General features: G+C 43.3%; 1 protein-coding gene across 1 annotated transcript in view; it reads right to left on the minus strand.

Annotated features, from left to right (window-relative positions):
• Positions 1-9,566: 9,566 nt before the first annotated feature.
• The window catches only part of hlcs (holocarboxylase synthetase (biotin-(proprionyl-CoA-carboxylase (ATP-hydrolysing)) ligase)), a 68,872-nt gene continuing 55,309 nt past the window's right edge, over positions 9,567-23,129 (minus strand). Inside the window, exons 12-16 of the mRNA XM_083760684.1 lie at positions 19,562-19,629; positions 17,786-17,946; positions 13,815-13,929; positions 11,170-11,383; positions 9,567-10,090 (exon numbers count right to left, since the gene is read on the minus strand). Coding sequence (XP_083616810.1) covers positions 9,916-10,090; positions 11,170-11,383; positions 13,815-13,929; positions 17,786-17,946; positions 19,562-19,629 — 733 coding nt within the window. The 3' untranslated portion in view covers positions 9,567-9,915. The remainder of the gene's footprint in view (positions 10,091-11,169; positions 11,384-13,814; positions 13,930-17,785; positions 17,947-19,561; positions 19,630-23,129) is intronic.

Below are 23,129 nucleotides of genomic sequence, written 5' to 3' on the forward strand. Positions count from 1 at the left end.
GTGAGTGACATTTACTTAGACTGTACTTAACTATAATTTTTAGGTAGGCCTATTTAATTTTTTTGGGGGGTTGCCTATTTCCAATTTCCAATACATTTAGGCTTACAGTACTCCACTACATCTCAGATCCTATAATGGGTCCATTTGGTTCCATTTGTATACACTCTCAGAGTTAAAATAACATTGATTTTACAATATAAATTGGTGTCTCAGAAACAGAAATGCCATTAAATATGGGGGTCCGTATAAACTAATGCATGTCAAAATGGGGGTCCTTGAAATTGTGGTGAGAATCACTAGCTAGAGCCGTAAAAATCTTCTCTTATGAGAGTCCCTGGCATGTCTTTGGGAACCACTGGTTTAGTTGCAGGTTGTTGTTTTAGTGTAATTGCACAGGTGAATGTTATGAGATTCACACACAGGTCTTGTTGTGTAGTGTGTGGAGGACAGGACATACAATAATACGAATATAAGAGGTTTGGTTTTAATCTGAATGACGCTTCTTTTGATCAATTATAGATTCTTCCAATCTATTATTGAGCAGCTCAAGCTGACCTTGTGTGTTCGTACGTGTCTGTCTCCTAGCTAGCGCGGCATGGGAAACCATGAACAGCTGCGATTGATTGCAACAGAAAGCAGCCGCTAATTACACTAATTGTGCACAAACAAGGTGCCACAGCATGCCACTCACACATGCTCCACTTCTAAATGCACGCGCGCGCACACACACACACACACACACACACACACACACACACACACACACACACACACACACACACACACACACACACACACACACACACACACACACACACACACACACACACACACACACACACACACACACACACACACACAGCAAATTATAGAAGCAGCAGTGCTGTTTGGATCTTTCATTTATGAGATTACCCAGATACCTGGCTGTTGAGAAGCCTGTTGAAATGAATAGACACACTGTGCCGGGCCTGCACTATAGTCTAGTTCATACATGAGGGCCCCATGAAATAAACTCATCAAAGGCACTGCTGCTTAATTCAATTCCACACTGGGTGGGTGTGTGATGTTTTGCTCCGATTATTATTAATAATCATATAATTATTAAATTGTGGTCATGTCTTCATTTGGGGAAATAGGACAGCACAGTATTTGTATTAACCCATTTTGGGGCGGGAACCCCCTTTAGTGTTTTAAACATTATGTTATATTTTAGCTATTGAAAAATAACAGATCTACAAGCTCATAGCTTGTACTGTATAGGTCTGCTATTTTTGAAAAATCGTGGAAATATTTATTTCAGAAAACTGGAACATCTTTCCATCCATTTCCATCTTCAACTAAGTTGGAACATGGTGGTAAGTTCTTCAACTAGGAACATGGTGGTAACAGTTCTTCCAGCAGAGAATCCCTAACCTTGCTTCAACAGACTTTCAACCTCGGAGGAAAGCCTGGTCTGTGTAACTAAATCGCCCGTGTGATCCGGGCTAGACCACATGATAGAAAACGTTTTGCCGGTTTGGGGTTTCCGTTTTTTTTTTGTCTCGCCAGTCGGCAGTCGCTACGAGTTGGAATAAAATATGCTGCAAGACGTCGCAGCACGCCGCGTTGTGACTGAGCTTGTAGATCTGCCATTTTCAGCATGCAACCTAGCATGAAACTGGATCTCTTGTCCACTAGTCCCTCTCTGACATTTTAGTCTAGTATTTATTTGTTGACGAAATTGTCAATATATTTAGTCTTAGTCATATTAGATTCGTTATTATTTAGTTCTAGTCAGTGAAAAAAGGTAGTCGAACATTATTCGTCTTATAGTTTTAGTCGACGAAAACTACTGCAGGGTCCAGTCAAGCATTTGGTCCACAAAGGGAGAAAGACCTTGCGGCCTTGTTTCCATTCTGGTCCCATCATGCATTCATTCACAATCAACACGACGATAACAACAATTGAGACATCTCAAAATCATGAAATAATTATGTACAGGTTGGAGGAGGAATAAAGCAGAGGTCCAGTGCTGAGATGGGACCCCCTCATGTGTAGAGAACTAGAGATGAGCCCAGACAGACACGGTCAACATTATTGTCCACTTTGGCTTGGGCTTCTCCAACACCCCGATAGGACGCACACAAGGACCCTTACAGGTCTGTAACTCAAAGAGTTACAGACCTGTGGGGGACCCTTACAGGTCTGTAACTCAAATAGTGGACCCTTACAGGTCTGTAACTCAAAGAGTGGACCCTTACAGGTCTGTAACTCAAAGAGTGCACCCTTACAGGTCTGTAACTCAAAGAGTATTGTAAACGACGGCGTTTACTAACTAAACTACCAAGATCTCAGTAGGCTGCATTTTCAACTGACTTACGTGGCCGGTTAAGACCGATATGAGGTTAGGGGACTTACGTGGCCGGTTGGTTTGGGGACTTACGTGGCCGGTTAAGACTCATATGAGGTTAGGGGACTTACGTGGCCGGTTAAGACTGATATGAGGTTAGGGGACTTACGTGTCCGGTTAAGACCGATATGAGGTTAGGGGACTTATGTGGCCGGTTAAGACCGATATGAGGTTAGGGGACTTACGTGGCCGGTTAAGACAGATATGAGGTTTGGGGACTTACGTGGCCGGTTAAGACAGATATGAGGTTAGGGGACTTACGTGGCCGGTTAAGACAGATATGAGGTTAGGGGACTTATGTGTCCGGTTAAGACCGATATTAGGTTAGGGGACTTACGTGGCCGGTTAAGACAGATATGAGGTTAGGGGACTAAACGTTTCGCGCTGGAGACGGTTGCGGTATAGGTCAGTATAGAGTAGAAGGCTGCTGAGAGCATCCAACGCTCTGATAAAATGTGATTTTGTCTCTTTCAATGCATTGATGCCTCGGCATTTGTCTCCTAGCCGCAGATCTTGAAGTATTGGCTCAGGAATGTGACGAAAAAAAAAAAGAGAAGGGTGAAGTATTCACATTCAGCGCGTTTCACCATGTATGCTCACCGTGCTGCCATAGACGCAGAGAGAGAACGGGTGGGAGACTATAGCATCGTCTCTCTCTCTCTCTCTCTCTCAGTGGGGGACTGATGAGGTGAGTGAGATGAGGATGTTGTGGGGGGGGGGGGGGGGGCTTTGCATTGGGACGGGGGGCTGGTGGTGAAGGTTTTGGGGGGGGGGGTAGTAGGGGTATATAGGGGGGGGGGGTATTTCCATTTCTTTGTGGTCGATCCCAGCCCTCCTTGATGGCACATCATTTGTCCAGAGCACCTCAGCCCCCGGGCGCATCGTCCATGCAGATGAAGTGAAAGCACGCAAGCCTCTCAAATTGGATGCAGCCTATAGATACAGTTAGTTATTATATGCTTTATTATTGTACAGTATACACTCCAGCCCCCCCCCCCCCCCCCTTCCCCCCAATTTAACTGTAGCAGGTTTTACCTATAGCAGTGTTTTATTTTTTTCATATCAAGCCCCATTATTTATTTTTGCATTTTGAGCCACGGACCACCATTTGATGACATTTAGTCTTGCAGACCCAAATGTCTTATACTTCCATCCGTTGTATTGATGTTTGTAGCCGGCCATAGCAGAGATAACGGGCAAAGATTGATCAAAATGATGCTAACTACATTCTCCAATAGAGCGTCGCAGTCCCTCCCCCTTTCAGAACGACGAGTGGCCCAGGAAATGAAATGCAATGCATTTCTCCCATAGGATTTTCTTTAAGTATTTATTTAAAGACAGTTACGCCGCGGACAAAGCCAACTCGGATCGTGACAAATCATGACAATGAACACAATATTTTGGGCCGATCAAATCATTAGAAAGAAGAAAATAAAGGCAGGAGACAACACTATTTGTTTTGTTTTTCTTCTTATAAATTATTTGATCGGCCCAAAATATTGTGTTCATTGTCATGATTTGTCACGATCCGAGTTGGCTTTGTCCGCGGCGTAACCGTCTTTAAATAAATACTTAAAGAAAATCCTATGGGAGAAATGAAATGCATTGCATTTCATTTCCTGGGCCACTTGTCGTTCTGAAAGGGGGAGGGACTGCGACGCTCTATTGTGTAGACTTCTCGTGAATCAACTCAATGCAGATGTTTAACAATAATTTAACTCTCGAGAGTGTAAAATGAAACCAAATGGACCCCTATACACTCTTAAGAGTTAACCCCTTTTGGTGTTTTAAACATTGTTATAATTTATCTATTGAAAAGCTCATAGGTCTACGACTTGTAGGTCTGCTATTTTTGAAAACTGGTCAGGATTTAGAAGACATTTTTAGAATCTGACCTCAGGTCAAAATGCGTTAAAGAACCACCATTCTTCTGTGCGTTAGAATCTGATCTCAGGTCAGAACCCCCCCCCCCCCTCCAGGGCCACTGTTTGAGAACCACTGCCATACAGGCTCCTGGATTGAGCCGTCTGCTTGCAGTGAGGTGAAGGAGTTTATCTCTAAACTCCTCCCTGCTTTGGGACTCATGATACTGCATTCATGCACACATACTGTAGACCTCAAAGGGGGCATCAGCCCCTGCCCTTTCACCCGTCTGTAAAACAACTGCCCTCTCCAGACCACCAATGCAGCATTTACTAACTACGGTGAAATAAATGCAAATGCCACTGCTTTCCATACCATGCCGGAAGGAGAATTGCTTTTTTTAGTCTCCTGAACGTGAACACAGCATTTTGCATTGAACATCTCCACTAGCTAGTAAAGAGTGCTGGGTCGATCGCGCCCCGAAAATAGCAGATCTGCTATTTTCGCTGTTTTTGTCCAAAAGTGCCCTCTTACGGGATTTCAGCCCCTTGCCTCTTTAACACTCTCTGCAGGTCATTTCAGCCCCTTGCCTCTTGAACACGCTCTGCAGGTCATTTCAGCCCCTTGCCTCTTGAACACTCTCTGCAGGTCATTTCAGCCCCTTGCCTCTTGAACACGCTCTGCAGGTCATTTCAGCCCCTTGCCTCTCTAACACTCTCTGCAGGTCATTTCAGCCCCTTGCCTCTTGAACACTCTCTGCAGGTCATTTCAGCCCCTTGCCTCTTGAACACGCTCTGCAGGTCATTTCAGCCCCTTGCCTCTTTAACACTCTCTGCAGGTCATTTCAGCCCCTTGCCTCTTGAACACTCTCTGCAGGTCATTTCAGCCCCTTGCCTCTTTAACACTCTCTGCAGGTCATTTCAGCCCCTTGCCTCTCTAACACTCTCTGCAGGTCATTTCAGCCCCTTGCCTCTTTAACACTCTCTGCAGGTCATTTCAGCCCCTTGCCTCTCTAACACTCTCTGCAGGTCATTTCAGCCCCTTGCCTCTCTAACACTCTCTGCAGGTCATTTCAGCCCCTTGCCTCTCTAACACTCTCTGCAGGTCATTTCAGCCCCTTGCCTCTCTAACACTCTCTGCAGGTCATTTCAGCCCCTTGCCTCTCTAACACTCTCTGCAGGTCATTTCAGCCCCTTGCCTCTCTAACACTCTCTGCAGGTCATTTCAGCCCCTTGCCTCTCTAACACTCTCTGCAGGTCATTTCAGCCCCTTGCCTCTTTAACACTCTCTGCAGGTCATTTCAGCCCCTTGCCTCTTTAACACTCTCTGCAGGTCATTTCAGCCCCTTGCCTCTTTAACACTCTCTGCAGGTCATTTCAGCCCCTTGCCTCTTTAACACTCTCTGCAGGTCCCTGCGTGAATGATCCTCAACCCACGTTGCAAATACTGTACTGCCATTCTCGGGTCCGAATCAGAAGAAGTGATAATAACTCACAGGAGGATACAGGATGATAAACGGAAGCGACGAAACAAAATGGGAAGTGGAACAGTGACATTGAAGCTCATGAATGGGCTCTCTCTCTCTCTCTCCCCGGATCAGCTGAAATTGGAAACCCATGTGGAGTTTTTATTTTCTGAGAGGCCCTATAGCGATGATTATCACAATACACGTAATAATAATTAACATCTCTTACTTACACGACGACATGTGCTACAGCTAGGGGTTCTCAACCTTTTGAGCTGGGGAACCCCAAAATGGCCCCCTCTCACCCCCTTAATAGAAAAAAAAATACATAATAATATACTGATATTAAGGATTATGGCTTTAATTATTTAAGTTTATGCATGCACATAGGACTATGTAAACTCTTAATTTCCAGCCAAAAAAGAAAATACAGATACATATTCGTTTCCCTTTCTTCTTTTTTTTTTTACACCAAATAATCAGAAAAATAAATCCTCCAAATAATTTCACAGGTTGAGAACCCGTGCTAAAGTAGGCTACTGTATGCCCTATGTACAGTACTGACCTTATATAGAGACAAGATCGCATGCACGGAAATATGTTATTAAAAGAATACTTTATTCATACATGTGCAATGGGTTGCCGTTATAGCGGCCTAATCCGACAGCTCAGTGAAAAACGATCACATCAACACCCAAAGCTAGCATGGAGGTCATCAGTGGTGTGATAGGTCAACTGAAGTTATACCCGCACGCACGCACGCACACACACACACACACACACACACACACACACACACACACACACACACACACACACACACACACACACACACACACACACACACACACACACACACACACACACACACACACACACACACACACACACACACACACACACACACACACACACACACACACACACACACACACACACACACACACACACACACACACACACACACACACAATGTGTTCAGTGTGTGGTCTTACACTTTCCAACAAATTCTCACTCTCGTGCCATATTTGACGTTTCGTGGGGTACCCGCGACGACGTTGCATTCCGACTGGGGGACACGATAGATTTAGGAATCTGTGACTGGCACAACTGGAACGGCGCCGACAATAAGCTGAAGTGGACTTGGGAACGTCCGGCGGTGCCTCTTGTGGCTCCAGCGGGCTCCAGGCGCCTCCATCGCTTTAACAGACGTTTTCTCTCTAAAGTCTCGTGTGGCCTGCAAGAGCGTCACCTCCCACAATTTTCAAGCGCTTCCGGTTATATAGTCTGGAAGCACGGAAGCGCTTTTGATGATAGATATATAAGCGATAAAGTGGATGTGAAGCCTCCTCCACACTTCCGTTTGGTCTTTACAGTCGCGCAAATGTATCCTATATATATATATTATTTATATTTCCCTGAACTGAAAACGACATACAGACGATTCACATTTCAGGAGGTGTAGTGCCAGACTCTATATAGCATTGGGAGATTGTGGAAACGCGAGACTACCCTCTCTCTGCGTCTTGGGTTTGAGAATGGCCCCGGGGTAATCCGTCTCTGCTTGGGGATGAATGAGGTCTGCTGGACTTTGGATTTAAAAGTAGCCTATACTGTGATTGGATTGCTGTGATGTAATGCGGATTATGGATGTATCATGTACCTATGGTTGTTTATAGGATGTTGTGTACTGGTGTTTTGTCTGTTTTTGTCTGCCTTTTATTTTTCAACTTTTACTGATCCTGTATTTAAGGTTTGTTTGTCTTGTTTTCTGTTGTCCTTTTTCTTTGGGGTGAAAATTCAATGTGTTTTGTTTTATGTCATACTTGTGGGGTTTATTTAAGAGAAGCTGTTAATGCCACCGTTTATTATTTTTCAAACTCGGTATTTAAATAATGCTTCTGTGAAAAAACCAATAAACAAAGTTAATAAAAAAAGAGAATGGCCCCGGGGTTCTCTAAAGGATATATGTGACAGATGAGAGTGAGAACGTGTTGTACTTAAGCCCCATTTATACGGGGCTGCAGGCCAGTGTCGCACACCGGAAACAGACCGTGAGCGAGCTCACGTGTCGCGCTGCAGCGCCGTGCAAGCTTGTACAAGTTCAGCTAAAACCACATGGAATCGCATCTTTCCAACACGACCACATACATGCATATTAAAAAAGGTCCCAAATTACAGTTATACCCTGTGAACACACTATATACAGTATTAAATGTGAGAAAGTTTCCTGGAAGCAACATGGCTGCTTAGCTGCCCTTGAAACCAAATACTTGCGTATGCACTATGCTTTGGAACAGGGAAACCCTCACAAATGAGAATTAATTGGAATAGCATTCACGGGGGAGGGAATACAAAAAGTACCAGAATGCCGCTGTTATAGAAGAGTTTAAGCCAAAGCAAAGTATGGTCGCTGTCAAACCAGCAACCTTGACTTGACTTTTTGACTGATTTCCCTGTGTTTTTATTGTTCAGTGTTTTAAGGTTTTTAAACCATGTTTTATGATCATGTTTTTATTATATTGGAGCTTCCTAGCGTAGCTTTTTCACACGTACTGTATGTACCAGACCGTGCATCTAAGTGACAAATACAGGTGAATCTGAATCCTTTTGTCTCCATATTATTTCCTCGTGTCGTAAGACATTATCGCCCAAAACGTTTGTATAAACATTGAACCACAATAAAAACTGCATTGGATCCACTGAGTAGAGTGGATTCACTCAGTGGATCCAAAGGTGTGTCTTTGTTAAACGTCATTTAATGCCATCGGATAGGAGTTTTCTGTTTGGATGTCAAGGCCAGAGAGTGTTTTTTTTTAGGTGTTCCTGCATAACTTCCGGGTATGATGATGATGTCACACGCATACCCTTTATAGTTATAAATATAATATAACTTTGTGTTATATTGCATGTCTGGTGTGCCCCGATTATGAATTGAATACATACAGTTACCACAATGGAAACAAGCCACGAAATGCCCTTTTTTGCGTGCGTTTTAGCACTGCTTGCGTAATTGTACTTTACTGTACTGTTTGCAATCTGTTAATAAAGTATTCAATCAAGTGGCTTTTCTCCCCCCCCCCCCCCAATAGTTTTGTACAAACGCGAAAGTGACAGTGTCAATCAAAGATAATTATAGTAAAGTGTAGCCTTCAGGACCAAGACTAAAGTCAATCGTTTAGGGGTAAAAAAAAAAGACTAAAAATACATTAGCTCACATTGGTTCAGCTCCAGCGTTGGAGAGGCTGGTCCGAGGCTCAGAGCTCTGAGGAGGTGCTTAAAGCGACAGTTAAACCACCCTCAGCCTTACCTTCCTATCGTTGGTCCTCACTAACGTTCACTAGAAGGAGTTCAGAAACCTGCCTACGAGTGGCATCACGGGTATGGTAACTTCAAACATGTCTTCAAAGTTGATCCTTTTTTTAAGAGAAAGCTTGTCGCTTCCAATAGCATCCCCGTCAATGGCGTCATTAGTAGTAGGCAGGTTTCTGTCCAGCCCTCCAATGAGACACAGAGTTAGTTTATGGAAACGTTACTATAACATACGGTTGAAAACGGGGGTCATTTAAGCACATTAAACCTCTATACTCTATACAGTACATCATGTTGGTCCTCGCGAGAAGGTCCGGCGGTGGTGGTGCAGTGGTCAGGTGGTCATTTCTGTACATATTGTAGATTGTGTATCTTCTCTATGCACAACTATGCGCCCTTCGGTCACTTAATCCATTTTGGGGCGGGAACCCCTTTATGCTATGCTTTAGCTATTGAAAAATACCAGATCTACAAGCTCATATCGCGCCACCGAGTGGCGTGCTACGAGCTTGTAGGTCTGCTATTTTATACAGAACGACTGACATAGAAACATAGCTTTTTCAGAAAACTGTCAGGATGTAGAAAACATTTTTAGAATCTGATCTCAGGTCAAAATGGGTTAAACGCGTTATCACTTTGGAGATTTTTTTGTATCTTGAGGTGCATCATGGATTTATTATTGTCCGTTTTGTAATTGTCATGTCACGTACAGTACGTTGCGGTGTAGCATCAAAGTGTCATTTTATTTCTAACCTCTTGGCCAGTTCCCACTTGGAGAGGGAGAAAAAAAGTGTTTTGACTGGTTAAATAAAGGCTAAATCAAATAAAACTTGGTCATCAGCACGTCAAAAAGGTCAGAACTCAAGAGAAGTGGTGGCGGTGGTCACTAGGCGCTCCTCTTGCTGACCAGCAGGTTCATCAGCATGTCGAAGGAGTTCCCGTCGGGCTCCACCGACACCACCCCCTGCTCCTTGGAGTAGACCTGGAGGAAGCCGCTGTGGTCCAGACCCACCACCTCTGCCTCGGGGCCGTCCTCGCTCCACAGACGCACCCGCGTCCCACTGTGTGGAGACAACACGTACATTACTTAATCCATTTTGGCCTGATGTCGAAATATATAAAATGTCTTCTAAATCCTGACAGTTTTCTGTCAGGATTTGCGACACATTTTCACGATTTAAAAAAAAATAGCAGACCTACAAGCTCGTAGCGCGCCACTCGGTGGCGCGCTATGAGCTTGTAGATCTGCTATTTTTCAATAGCTAAAGTATAACTGTCACGTCCTGTCCTAGGACGTACCACGCCTGGACCGCCGTCCCTACCTTTGCCCCTCTGTTGCCTCCCTTTCCCTGGCTGATTGTGAGACTGTGTCCACCTGTGCTTCTAAGCTGAAGAGACTTTTGTTAATGAGCATGGAGGTATATTAGGGACTCTGTGTTATTGGTTAGGTTGCTCAATTATAACACTGTGTGCCCAAGAGTGGGACTTTCTGTTATGTATGCCCTGGGAGGGTTTTCTGAGTTAAAATAAAGGTACTTGAGTGCAAGTCGTTGTTTCCTGGATTATTCTGCATACGGGTCTTAATACTGAGGTGTTCCTGACAATAACATAATGTTTAAAACACCAAAAGGGGTTCCCGTACAGTATGGGTTAATTTACAAGAAGTCTACTTAATTAGAGAGAATGCAGAATACTTGATTTTGCCTGTTATCTCTCCTAATGGTACAAACATCAATACAGCATGGAATTGCGGACAAAATCTTATCCGACGATAACAAAATATTTCTTTAGTTTTGGGTCTGAGAGGCTAAATGTCATCAAATGGTACGGGCCTGAATAAATAATGGACCTCGATATGAAAAAGGTTGAAAACCTCTGGTCTAGGCCCTAGAACAGCAGTTCTGCGCGTGTCTGTGTGTGCACGTATATGTGTGTGCGTGTCTGTGTGTCTGTGTGTGTGTGTGTTAATATATTAAAGTTCTTTGAAGTTGAAGTTGAAGTGTGTGTGTCTGTGTGTGCGCGCGTGTGTGTGTGTGTGTGTACGTGTGCGTGTGCGTATGTGTGCGTGTACGCGTGCGTGTGTGTGTGCGTATGTGTGCGTGTGTGTGTGTGTGTGTGTGTGTGTGTGTGTGTAGTGTACCTGTGCAGCCATCTCTTATAGTAGAGAGGCAGGACAGCGTCGGGGCCTCGCTGCTGGAAGGCGTCGACCAGGCCCTCCAATGAGGTGACGGCGCGGGCGATCAGCTGGGCGGAGCCGAGTGGCTGCAGCTGTGTGCCGTGCAGCGCGTTGTGCTGCCGCACCAGGTCGTTGATGCAGACGGTGGGGTTGCTGTTGCTGACGTTGAAGCCGCAGCCTGAAGCATCAGAAACACGTCAGAAACACGTCAGAAATACTGACGCGTCAGAAACACTTTTCATTCAAATGTTAGACGCTGGGAAGCCTGTTGTGTAGCCTCGGTACCAGGCTTTCATTTTTGTTGGTGCAAAAATGGAAAGCCTGGAGGAACTCATTGGCCGCTCTGGTCTAAAAGTGGGAGTCAACCCTTCCGTGTGGGCGTCGCTCCAAATTATGTGACGTAGCGCTGCACTAGGGGGGAGGAGGAGGGGCCGGGGGTGACGGACAGATCGATGAGATCCAATCAGGGCGTGCGCAAATCTCAGCCGCGACCCGCCCCCCTCTAGACCAGAAACCTAACACGTTAGCTCAGGCTACCTGTTGTGTTGTTATTATACGATGCCTTTCAATTAACGTTGTTGCTCTTTTAAAAACCCCTTTTTGGGGCAGGAACCCCTTTTGGCGTTTGGCATTATGTTATGCTTTGTTGTGTTATGTTTGTTTGTTGTTGTGTTATGTTATGTTATGTTATAACACCGAGTGGCGCGCTATGAGCTTGTAGGTCTGCTATTTTTGAAAAATCGTGAAAATGCGGCACAAATCTTTGAATATATATTCTTTCAGAAGACTTTTTTATTTTATTTCGACGTCAGGCCTAAATGGATTAAAACCCATTTTGGGCAAATCTACAAGCTCATAGCGTGCCACTCGGGTCTGCTATTTATTTTTTTAAATCTAAGAACCACTGACAGGATGTAGAACAAGACATTTTTAGAATCTGATCTTCAGGTCAAAATGGGTTAACCATAAAACTAAGGTGGAATTTACAGCAGTGGTTCCCAAACCTTTCAGCCCATATGTGGAGATATCGGGGTGAGCAGGTCTAGAGCCCCGGGCAGAGGTTTTTGTGACAACCGGCTATCAAACAGACTCGACAGCGGGCACTGCACTCCCTGTGGTGGTGTGGAACAACGTGTGGCAGATTTGAAGTCTGTGGGGCGAACGGTTTTCGAATTACGACATACATACTGTACATACACACACGTACAGTAGCCTCGGAAACCCAGACGTTTTTATTTCCAGGGAGAAAAATAAAAGTCTGGGTCCGAGTCCACTTCAATTCGGCATAGAGTAGCGCAAACATTGCTCACTCTCTGCTGATTTCTGATCGTCTCCACCTTTGTTAAATTGACATACACACGCACACATGTACACACACACACACACACACACACACACACACACACACACACACACACACACACACACACACACACACACACACACACACACACACACACACACACACACACACACACACACACACACACACACACACACACACACACACACACACACACACACACACACACACACACTCCTCTCTCTCTCTGTCGCTCTAAGTAATTAGTCTCATGTCGTGCAGCTGCGCATCGTTTCTCCCGGCGGATCCTGCCGGGAGCCGCCTATGCCATAAGAAGCATAGGTGAGTTCCAGGCTACACGTACAGATACTTGGTGCATTTATAGATAGATTGGTAAGACGTGTGAAGGAAGCAAGGAAGACGCCCAATTTCTTTCCAATATGGCTGCTGTGCATATAAACCGATTCTGGTTTCTGTACATATACAGTACATTGCATGTCGTTAACGTTAAAGCAGTAGCCCGGCGTGTGTCCGGCGTGGAGGAATGCAGAGCTCTTGTTGTGATAGAGGGTTTAATATAGGATGTGTCGTTGGGGATTAGTGGCAGCCAGGAATGTTGAGGGCCTGACAGACGGAGAGCGTCACTGTCACTCCGCTCGCGTAAGTGACACTCCGCTCGCGTCAGTGACAAGCGTCACGGCAGGCCACTTGTTCGCCATAATTACACCACGGTCGTTAAAAATGTGAACCGCAGCGAGCCAGATGGAGCAAAGGGACAGACACCATGTGCTTTTTGGCCCATGGACAAAACAACTAACTATTTTCCTTCTTTTCCTTCCTCCTTTATTGAAATGGAGACAACTTCGAGCAGCTGTGTTATCTGTTTATGGTTTCAGTTCATCACTAAATAACAACTGCTGTTAATTAACTGAAATCATGAAATGTTGAAATATGGAGACGCAATTAGCACACACTTTGCGTTTGGGCGGTCTGTGCCGTGCGTCGACGCTCCGTAAGTCTGCACTGAAAGACGAGCCAACAGGATTGACGCTTCGCACTTGATGCCGCCAATGTGTCTACAGCTGAGACAATGTACTGTAGCGGATTCTAATGAAAATAAACCGATAATCACCATGCAGTAGGTTACTTATCGCGCGTGCACACACACACACACACACACACACACACACACACACACACACACACACACACACACACACACACACACACACACACACACACACACACACACACACACACACACACACACACACACACACACACACACACACACAGGTATCCTCACCAATCAGCAGGTGGAAGGTTGGTCCCATGACGGTGGAGGTCACCAGCACTCCACCCAGCTTCATCAGGTCAGTGTAGTAGATGTCATTTGGCCACTTCACCCTCAGGTCTATGTCCTGGAAGAAGGACTTTACAGTTACTACACCCTCTCAGGTCTATGGACTTTACAGTCACTACACCCTCTCAGGTCTATGTCCTAGAAGAAGGACTTTACAGTTACTACACCCTCTCAGGTCTATGGACTTTACAGTCACTACACCCTCTATAGTCACTGTTTTACACTCTGCCTTCAACTGTTAACACATTGACTGAACCGGATGTAAACTAAACAAAAAAAACTAAAACGATGTATGTTGTGTCCTTCCGCCATCTTGTCGACCGTGCAAAGTCACACGAAATAACAGATTACCTTCTCATCATCATAGTCTACTGTATGTGTTTATTATATGTCCATGTTGTGTACCTACAGATGGAGCGCGCACACACACACACACACACACACACACACGCACGCACGCACGCACGCACACGCCATCAGAGCTTGTGCTACAGCTTGGTAATAAGGGTTTCATTAGTTATTGTGGCCTGCTATTAATTAGCGGTAACACCATGCTGACGTCTGTGGCTTCTGTGCCGATTTACTGCTGTGGCGTTTGGTGGAACTGTTCACATCATGCATGTTAACAGTGGCTGAGGCTATCGGCACTGTGTGCTGTAGTACTAGCAGACCTCCAACCACGCCGAACATGCAGCACTAGACCTGCATATATACTGCAGCAATTTTTGTCGTTGAAATTGTATCACATAAAATAAAAAGAGCTATATCAATGGGTTACTGAAACTCTTCCCAGCTAAATGTTGGTCTCTGCAAGCTCCTCTTCAATTCTGAGAATCTGGTTGTACTCGGTCAGACGCTTAACCCATTTTGGGGCGGCAACCCCTTTTGGTGTTAGCATTATGTCGTGCTTTAGCTATTGAAAAATAGCAGCTCTACAAGCTATGAGCTTGTAGGTCTGCTATTTTTTGAAAAATCGAAGAACGACTTGCATAGAAACAGAAACAGAAAACTGTCAGGATGTAGAAGACATTTTTAGAATCTGATCTCAGGTCAGAATGGGTGACGGGGTGCACCGGGAGGCACACGCAGATTAGACACACCAACGGACATGCGGTCCAACATGCGCCGCTCTCTAACTTGCGGCTAGGGTTAGGTTAGGGTGTCGGTCGAATTATGGTCAGACCAATAATAGTGTCAGAACTAAAGCCTGCACCCATAAAAACCCAATAACGCCCGCTGATCTCCATTGTGCTCCTCTGTGCATACAGTCAATAAAACTCTGATATTGCTCTAAAAAAAAAAGGTGTCATTTGATGTTCAATTATTACCTATAGTGCTCCTTCATGATTGATGTCAACAATACATACATAACAATGATAACAGACTCATCAACTTATTTCACAGTCCCGTTTACCTTTACCAAAGGAGTTCAAAGAATATGTGTTGATTTGCGGCTTCTGTGTGTTGATTGATTGATTGAACATTTCATTCACAGTATGTAGAAAAAGGCTACCCATTGGTTCCACCAAGCATAAGGTTGGCGGACATGATTTAAGGTTGGCGAACATGATTTAAGGTTGGCGAACATGCATTAAGGTTGGCGAACATGCATTAAGGTTGGCGGACATGCATTAAGGTTGGCGGACATGCATTAAGGTTGGTGAACATGCATTAAGGTTGGTGAACATGCATTAAGGTTGGCGAACATGCATTAAGGTTGGCGAACATGCATTAAGGTTGGCGAACATGCATTAAGGTTGGTGAACATGCATTAAGGTTGGAGAACATGCATTAAGGTTGGCGAACATGCATTAAGGTTGGCGAACATGCATTAAGGTTGGCGAACATGCATTAAGGTTGGCGAACATGCATTAAGGTTGGCGAACATGCATTAAGGTTGGTGGACATGCATTAAGTTTGGCGGACATGCATTAAGTTTGGCAGACATGATTTAAGGTTGGCGGACATGCATTAAGCACTATAACTATTTTACAGGGGCCAGTTTCAAATTGCAGTCATCCATAAGTGCTCTTTGAGCGTGTGTGGGTTCACATTTATTAACGGCTGTTGGTAGAGCATTCCACATTTTAGTGTCATAGGAGGTAAGACTAGTTCATTCAATCACTCATTCATTCAAACCTCTATTTATTCTCGAAAGACATCGAGGTCGCCCTCATTTGCGGTGTCGTCGAGATACAACAAAACAACATTTTCAGAGCAACAAAGAAAAACAGAACAGCAACATTACCTCATCACGTCATGTAGCACGTGTTTAAAAACGGTTGCAGACGGTCAAAGATTTAAATTGACCGTATATGTAATGGGAGAGAAGATCTTTAATTTAAACTGTAGGTCGTTCCACGTGGTTGGGGAACTAAAACAAAAGACCTTTAGTGTGAGTCAGTGACTGGAGCCTGTCCTACATGTTACAGACCTTTAGTGTGAGCCAGTGACTGGAGCCTGTCCTACATGTTACAGGGTTCCTGTCCAGCAGAGCTTTAATATAAAACGGTAAAGTTCCATCACAAACAGATACCAGTGTTTATTTCGTCTGTCGGCCAAGGAGGGCCAACCCACTCTGTCAGATATAGGACGCAGTGGTGAGTTCTGTAAGGTTCACCAGATATACATCGCAGAGCAGAGTGATAAACTGCATCCGAGGTCTTGAGGACAGAATGTTAAAGGCCTGAAATTAATTTAAGATAATTACATTAATTTTTGCATAATCGGGTCCATTCATCTGTATGAATTAATCAGTTGAAATATGTTCCTAAATTTTAAAGAAGTTTCAACATGAGCAGAAACAGCAGTTCTATAAGCGCCAAAGGCATTGTGATTAAATATATGGCCTGGTTTGGCAATAGTACATTTATTTTTGATTACATGGTGCTGGACATTGTCAGTAATTTCTTTGTATATTTAAGTTTATGGCAAATGTGTCATATCTGCCATGTGCAATTTCTGTTTACAACGCCAGAAAACAGAAATGCAACTTTCTATTCATTATGTTCCGATGTTCGATGCCAAACACACAATTAAATCATCACAATTACTTGCGGCAATTAATCATGGAGTGAAACGTCCCGATCCTGACAGGCCTGACGACAAGCAGGGGTTGGTTGACACACAGCTGCGTACTGACTGACGCACTCACACACACACACACACACACACACACACACACACACACACACAGACACTGTCGGACTTATTATGGGATGCCCCTGGCAGAGACGTGCTCTGAGTGCACACTATAGACCAGGGGTTCTCAACCTGTGCTCCACCAAATTATTTACTTTTGATGATGACTTTTACGACTTTTTTTTTTAACCCATTTAGACCTGAGGATGATTCTACAAATGCCTTCAAAAATCCTGACAGTTTTCTGAAAAACCCTATGTTTCTTTTTTTTCCCCTATACTTTGTATCCCACAATTTTGTAACCCATTTTTCACCCCTGTGTCAATGTGATCCTGGGCTCTACACATCCTCCGCCAACCTAGTCCCCATATATGGGGGACAAGGGGAGAGCAACGGACTTGAACTCATGCTTCCTTCATGCCCGAGTGTCCAAGTTGCTCCTTTACACCTGACAGGGGGGAGTTTCCCTGGTTGGACGTAGCGCGTGGAAGGAACACGTTATTCCAACCAGTTCCTTTCCATCAGGCGCCCCGGCTGGCCAGGGGGAGGCAGTTTAGTGACCAGGATTACTGCATGTTTTTTGTGAGGGTACCTATACCCTAGGGTACACGGGGAGAACATGCAAACTCCACACAGAAAGGCCCTTTCGCCATATGTTTCTATGTCAGTCATTTTCATTTCAAGGAGGTACCGCCTCGACCACAGTAGTAGTAGAAGTAGTAGTAGTAGTAGTAGTAGTACTAGTAGTAGTAGTAATAGTAGTAATATCCTACCTGGTATCCAGGTAAGGTGCGTACCGCCTCGACCACAGCCAGTGCAGCCAGGTGTTGGAGGAATGGTATACTCTGTCCCAGCCTGGACTTCAAATCCACCCGGACGTTTAGAGTGAAGGAGACGCTGCCCACAGGACTCAGCCAGCAGTTCCCCCCACGGCCTGAGAAAACACATCTAAATACTAAACATAGACTGACAGTATACTAAAACATTATCCTGCTAAATACTATACTAGACATAGACTGACAGTATACTAAAACATTATCCTGCTAAATACTATACTAGACATAGACTGACAGTATACCAAAACATTATCCTGCTAAATACTACTAAACATAGACTAACAGTATACTAAAACATTATCCTTCTAAATACTACTAAACATAGACTAACAGTATACTAAAACATTATCCTTCTAAATACTACTAAACATAGACTAACAGTATACTAAAACATTATCCTTCTAAATACTACTAAACATAGACTAACAGTATACTAAAACATTATCCTTCTAAATACTACTAAACATAGACTAACAGTATACTAAAACACTATCCTTCTAAATACTACTAAACATAGACTAACAGTATACTAAAACATTACGCCCCAAAACAGGAAACAGCGGGAAAGCATCCGTGTCATTTTAGATCTTTGCATTTATTGGCTATTAACCCATTCTGACCTGAGATCAGATTCATATGAGGTTTCCACTGGACACACACTGGTCTGATTAACCCATTCTGACCTGAGATCAGATTCTAAAAATGTCAGTCGTTCTTCGATTTTTCAAAAAATAGCAGACCTACAAGCTCGTAGCGCGCCACTCGGTGGCGCGCTATGAGCTTGTAGATCTGCTATTTTTCAATAGCATAAAGCATAACATAATGCTAACACCAAAATGGGTTCCCGTTCAGAATGGGTCAAAAAAAAAATAGCAGATCTATAAAGCTCACAAGCTGCGAGATTGTAATTGTTGAACAGTTTTTGAAAGAATCTTGAAAGTGTGAGAACTACCGAATTCGAAGGCATTTGTAGAATCGTCCGGGAACGCCTTTTGGTGTTTTAACCCATTCTGACCTGAGATCAGATTCATACGAGGTTTCCACTGGACACACGCTAGTCTGACGAACCCCTTCTGACCTGAGATCAGATTCTAAAAATGTCAGTCGTTCTTCGATTTTTTTCAAAAATAGCAGACCTACAAGCTCGTATCGCGCCACTCGGTGGCGCGATATGAGCTTGTAGATCTGCTATTTTTCAATAGCTAAAGCATAACATGATGCCAACACCAAAATGGGTGCCCGGTCAGAATGGGTTAAGCATTATGTTATACTTAAAAATAGCAGATCTACAAGCTCATAGCGTGGGAGTGCTTGTAGATCTGCTATTTTTGCCAATTACATATAGTTTCTGGGGTCCTTGACATGAAATATTGAGAACCACTGATATAGAAACATGAGGTATAAGACATTTTTCTAAATTTCGAAGTCAGGTCTAAATGGGTTAAACCACTTTTAACCTTGGTGTCCCTATATTGGATGTATCATACTGTATATATATAAGCAAAGGATTGGATTGGGTATGGATGTGTATGTATGCATGTGCATGGCTGTGTATGCATGTGCATGGATGTGTATGCATGTGTATGGATGTGTATGGCTGTGTATGCATGTGTATGTATGCATGTGCATGGCTGTGTATGGATGTGTATGTACTGTATGTGTATGTATGTGTATGGCTGTGTACTGGTGGGTTGGAATACTTGGGTCCGTTACCTCGGCCTCGACTCTGTCGCCCGGCGATGGCGATCAGGCCTGTGTCTTCAGGCACGTGCATCACCAACCTGCGAGAGGAACGCCTGATTAATAGGGCTGTACCGATACAGTGACTGCATCAACACATTAATCCAATTTTAATTAAGTATATCGACATGTTAACAGCGAAATATCGTATCGTTTTGACTTTGTGTCGTATTGTTTTGCAATGGAAACAATCGGTATCGAATGGTTTTGCAATGCAAATAATTGATTCTATCAACGCTAAGTACTTGTGCATTGTATTTAGCAATTTTAAGAAGAAAGAAGAAAAAGGGGGTTTCATTACTTTTCCATTCCATATCGCTACATTTGGTCTATGTAATCTCTGTGTTCATGTCAAGGTGCGGGTTTGTCAAATACAATGTCCATGTACTGTCCATGTTTACTTATTTATATCCATAATAATACATGTTTCCCTTATAAACCGGTATCGATTTGAAATCATTGAATCGTACCGCAGTATCGCATCGCCATGAATGAACCAATACCGTTCAATTGTACCGTATCGTCAACCGTGTATCGTGATGCATATCTTATCGCTGCTAAAATGTATCGTTACACCCCTACTGATTTATACTGCATGTTGGTGTCTGGCGTGACCAAAAACAACAGATCTACAAGCTCACCATGCAGCATGAGTGCAGCTTTAATGCTCAAAGTTACATATAGAGTACTGAAGTTCTAGACATACCAATACACGATATGTCCCTTTTTAAAATTCTTCTTATAATAATAATGAATTGTATTTTTATAGCGCTTTTCCAAGTGCTCAAAGCGCTTTACAACGGTTCATTCATTCATACATTGGGAGGTGAAGCGGCGAACAGTCGACGCCGCAGCGTCCTCACTTCCCACATTCACACACCAGTGGTGGTGAGCTCACACCGACCGACTCATTGGAAGCAATGTAGGGTTCAGTGTCTTTGCCCAAGGACACTTCGACATGTGGACAGGAGGAGGAGCCGGGATTCAAACCGCCGACCCACGGATCATTGGACGACCTGCTCCACCTCCTGAGCCACAGTTGTTCTTGTGCAAGGAGGAGCTCAGTTATGGAACACGTGCACGGTCAATTCATACCACATATCTCTACTCCATGATGGTCAATTCATACCACATATCTCTACTCTACGATGGTCAATTCATACCACATATCTCTACTCTACGATGGTCAATTCATAACACATATATCTACTCTATGATGGTCAATTCATACCACATATCTCTACTCTACGATGGTCAATTCATACCACATATCTCTACTCTACGATGGTCAATTCATACCACATATCTCTACTCTACGGTGGTCAATTCATACCACATATCTCTACTCTACGATGGTCAATTCATACCACATATCTCTACTCTATGATGGTCAATTCATACCACATATCTCTACTCTACGGTGGTCAATTCATACCACATATCTCTACTCTATGATGGTCAATTCATACCACATATCTCTACTCTATGATGGTCAATTCATACCACATATCTCTACTCTACGATGGTCAATTCATACCACATATCTCTACTCTATGATGGTCAATTCATACCACATATCTCTACTCTACGATGGTCAATTCATACCACATATCTCTACTCTACGATGGTCAATTCATACCACATATCTCTACTCTACGATGGTCAATTCATTCATACCACATATCTCTACTCTACGATGGTCAATTCATTCATACCACATATCTCTACTCTACGATGGTCAATTCATACCACATATCTCTACTCTACGATGGTCAATTCATACCACATATCTCTACTCTATGATGGTCAATTCATACCACATATCTCTACTCTACGATGGTCAATTCATACCACATATCTCTACTCTACGATGGTCAATTCATTCATACCACATATCTCTACTCTATGATGGTCAATTCATACCACATATCTCTACTCCATGATGGTCAATTCATACCACATATCTCTACTCTACGATGGTCAATTCATACCACATATCTCTACTCCATGATGGTCAATTCATACCACATATCTCTACTCCATGATGGTCAATTCATACCACATATCTCTACTCCATGATGGTCAATTCATAACACATATCTCTACTCCATGATGGTCAATTCATACCACATATCTCTACTCTACGATGGTCAATTCATACCACATATCTCTACTCCATGATGGTCAATTCATACCACATATCTCTACTCCATGATGGTCAATTCATACCACATATCTCTACTCTACGATGGTCAATTCATACCACATATCTCTACTCTACGATGGTCAATTCATACCACATATCTCTACTCTACGATGGTCAATTCATACCACATATCTCTACTCTACGATGGTCAATTCATACCACATATCTCTACTCTACGATGGTCAATTCATACCACATATCTCTACTCTACGATGGTCAATTCATTCATACCACATATCTCTACTCTACGATGGTCAATTCATACCACATATCTCTACTCTACGATGGTCAATTCATACCACATATCTCTACTCTACGATGGTCAATTCATTCATACCACATATCTCTACTCTACGATGGTCAATTCATTCCACATATCTCTACTCTACGATGGTCAATTCATACCACATATCTCTACTCTACGATGGTCAATTCATACCACATATCTCTACTCTACGGTGGTCAATTCATACCACATATCTCTACTCTACGATGGTCAATTCATACCACATATCTCTACTCTATGATGGTCAATTCATACCACATATCTCTACTCCATGATGGTCAATTCATACCACATATCTCTACTCTATGATGGTCAATTCATACCACATATCTCTACTCTACGATGGTCAATTCATACCACATATCTCTACTCTATGATGGTCAATTCATACCACATATCTCTACTCTACGATGGTCAATTCATACCACATATCTCTACTCTACGATGGTCAATTCATACCACATATCTCTACTCTACGATGGTCAATTCATTCATACCACATATCTCTACTCTACGATGGTCAATTCATTCATACCACATATCTCTACTCTACGATGGTCAATTCATACCACATATCTCTACTCTACGATGGTCAATTCATACCACATATCTCTACTCTATGATGGTCAATTCATACCACATATCTCTACTCTACGATGGTCAATTCATACCACATATCTCTACTCTACGATGGTCAATTCATTCATACCACATATCTCTACTCTATGATGGTCAATTCATACCACATATCTCTACTCCATGATGGTCAATTCATACCACATATCTCTACTCTACGATGGTCAATTCATACCACATATCTCTACTCCATGATGGTCAATTCATACCACATATCTCTACTCCATGATGGTCAATTCATACCACATATCTCTACTCCATGATGGTCAATTCATAACACATATCTCTACTCCATGATGGTCAATTCATACCACATATCTCTACTCTACGATGGTCAATTCATACCACATATCTCTACTCCATGATGGTCAATTCATACCACATATCTCTACTCCATGATGGTCAATTCATAC

Source organism: Protomyctophum parallelum (assembly GCF_964188405.1).
Source record: "Protomyctophum parallelum genome assembly, chromosome: 1".
NCBI lineage: Eukaryota > Metazoa > Chordata > Actinopteri > Myctophiformes > Myctophidae > Protomyctophum > Protomyctophum parallelum.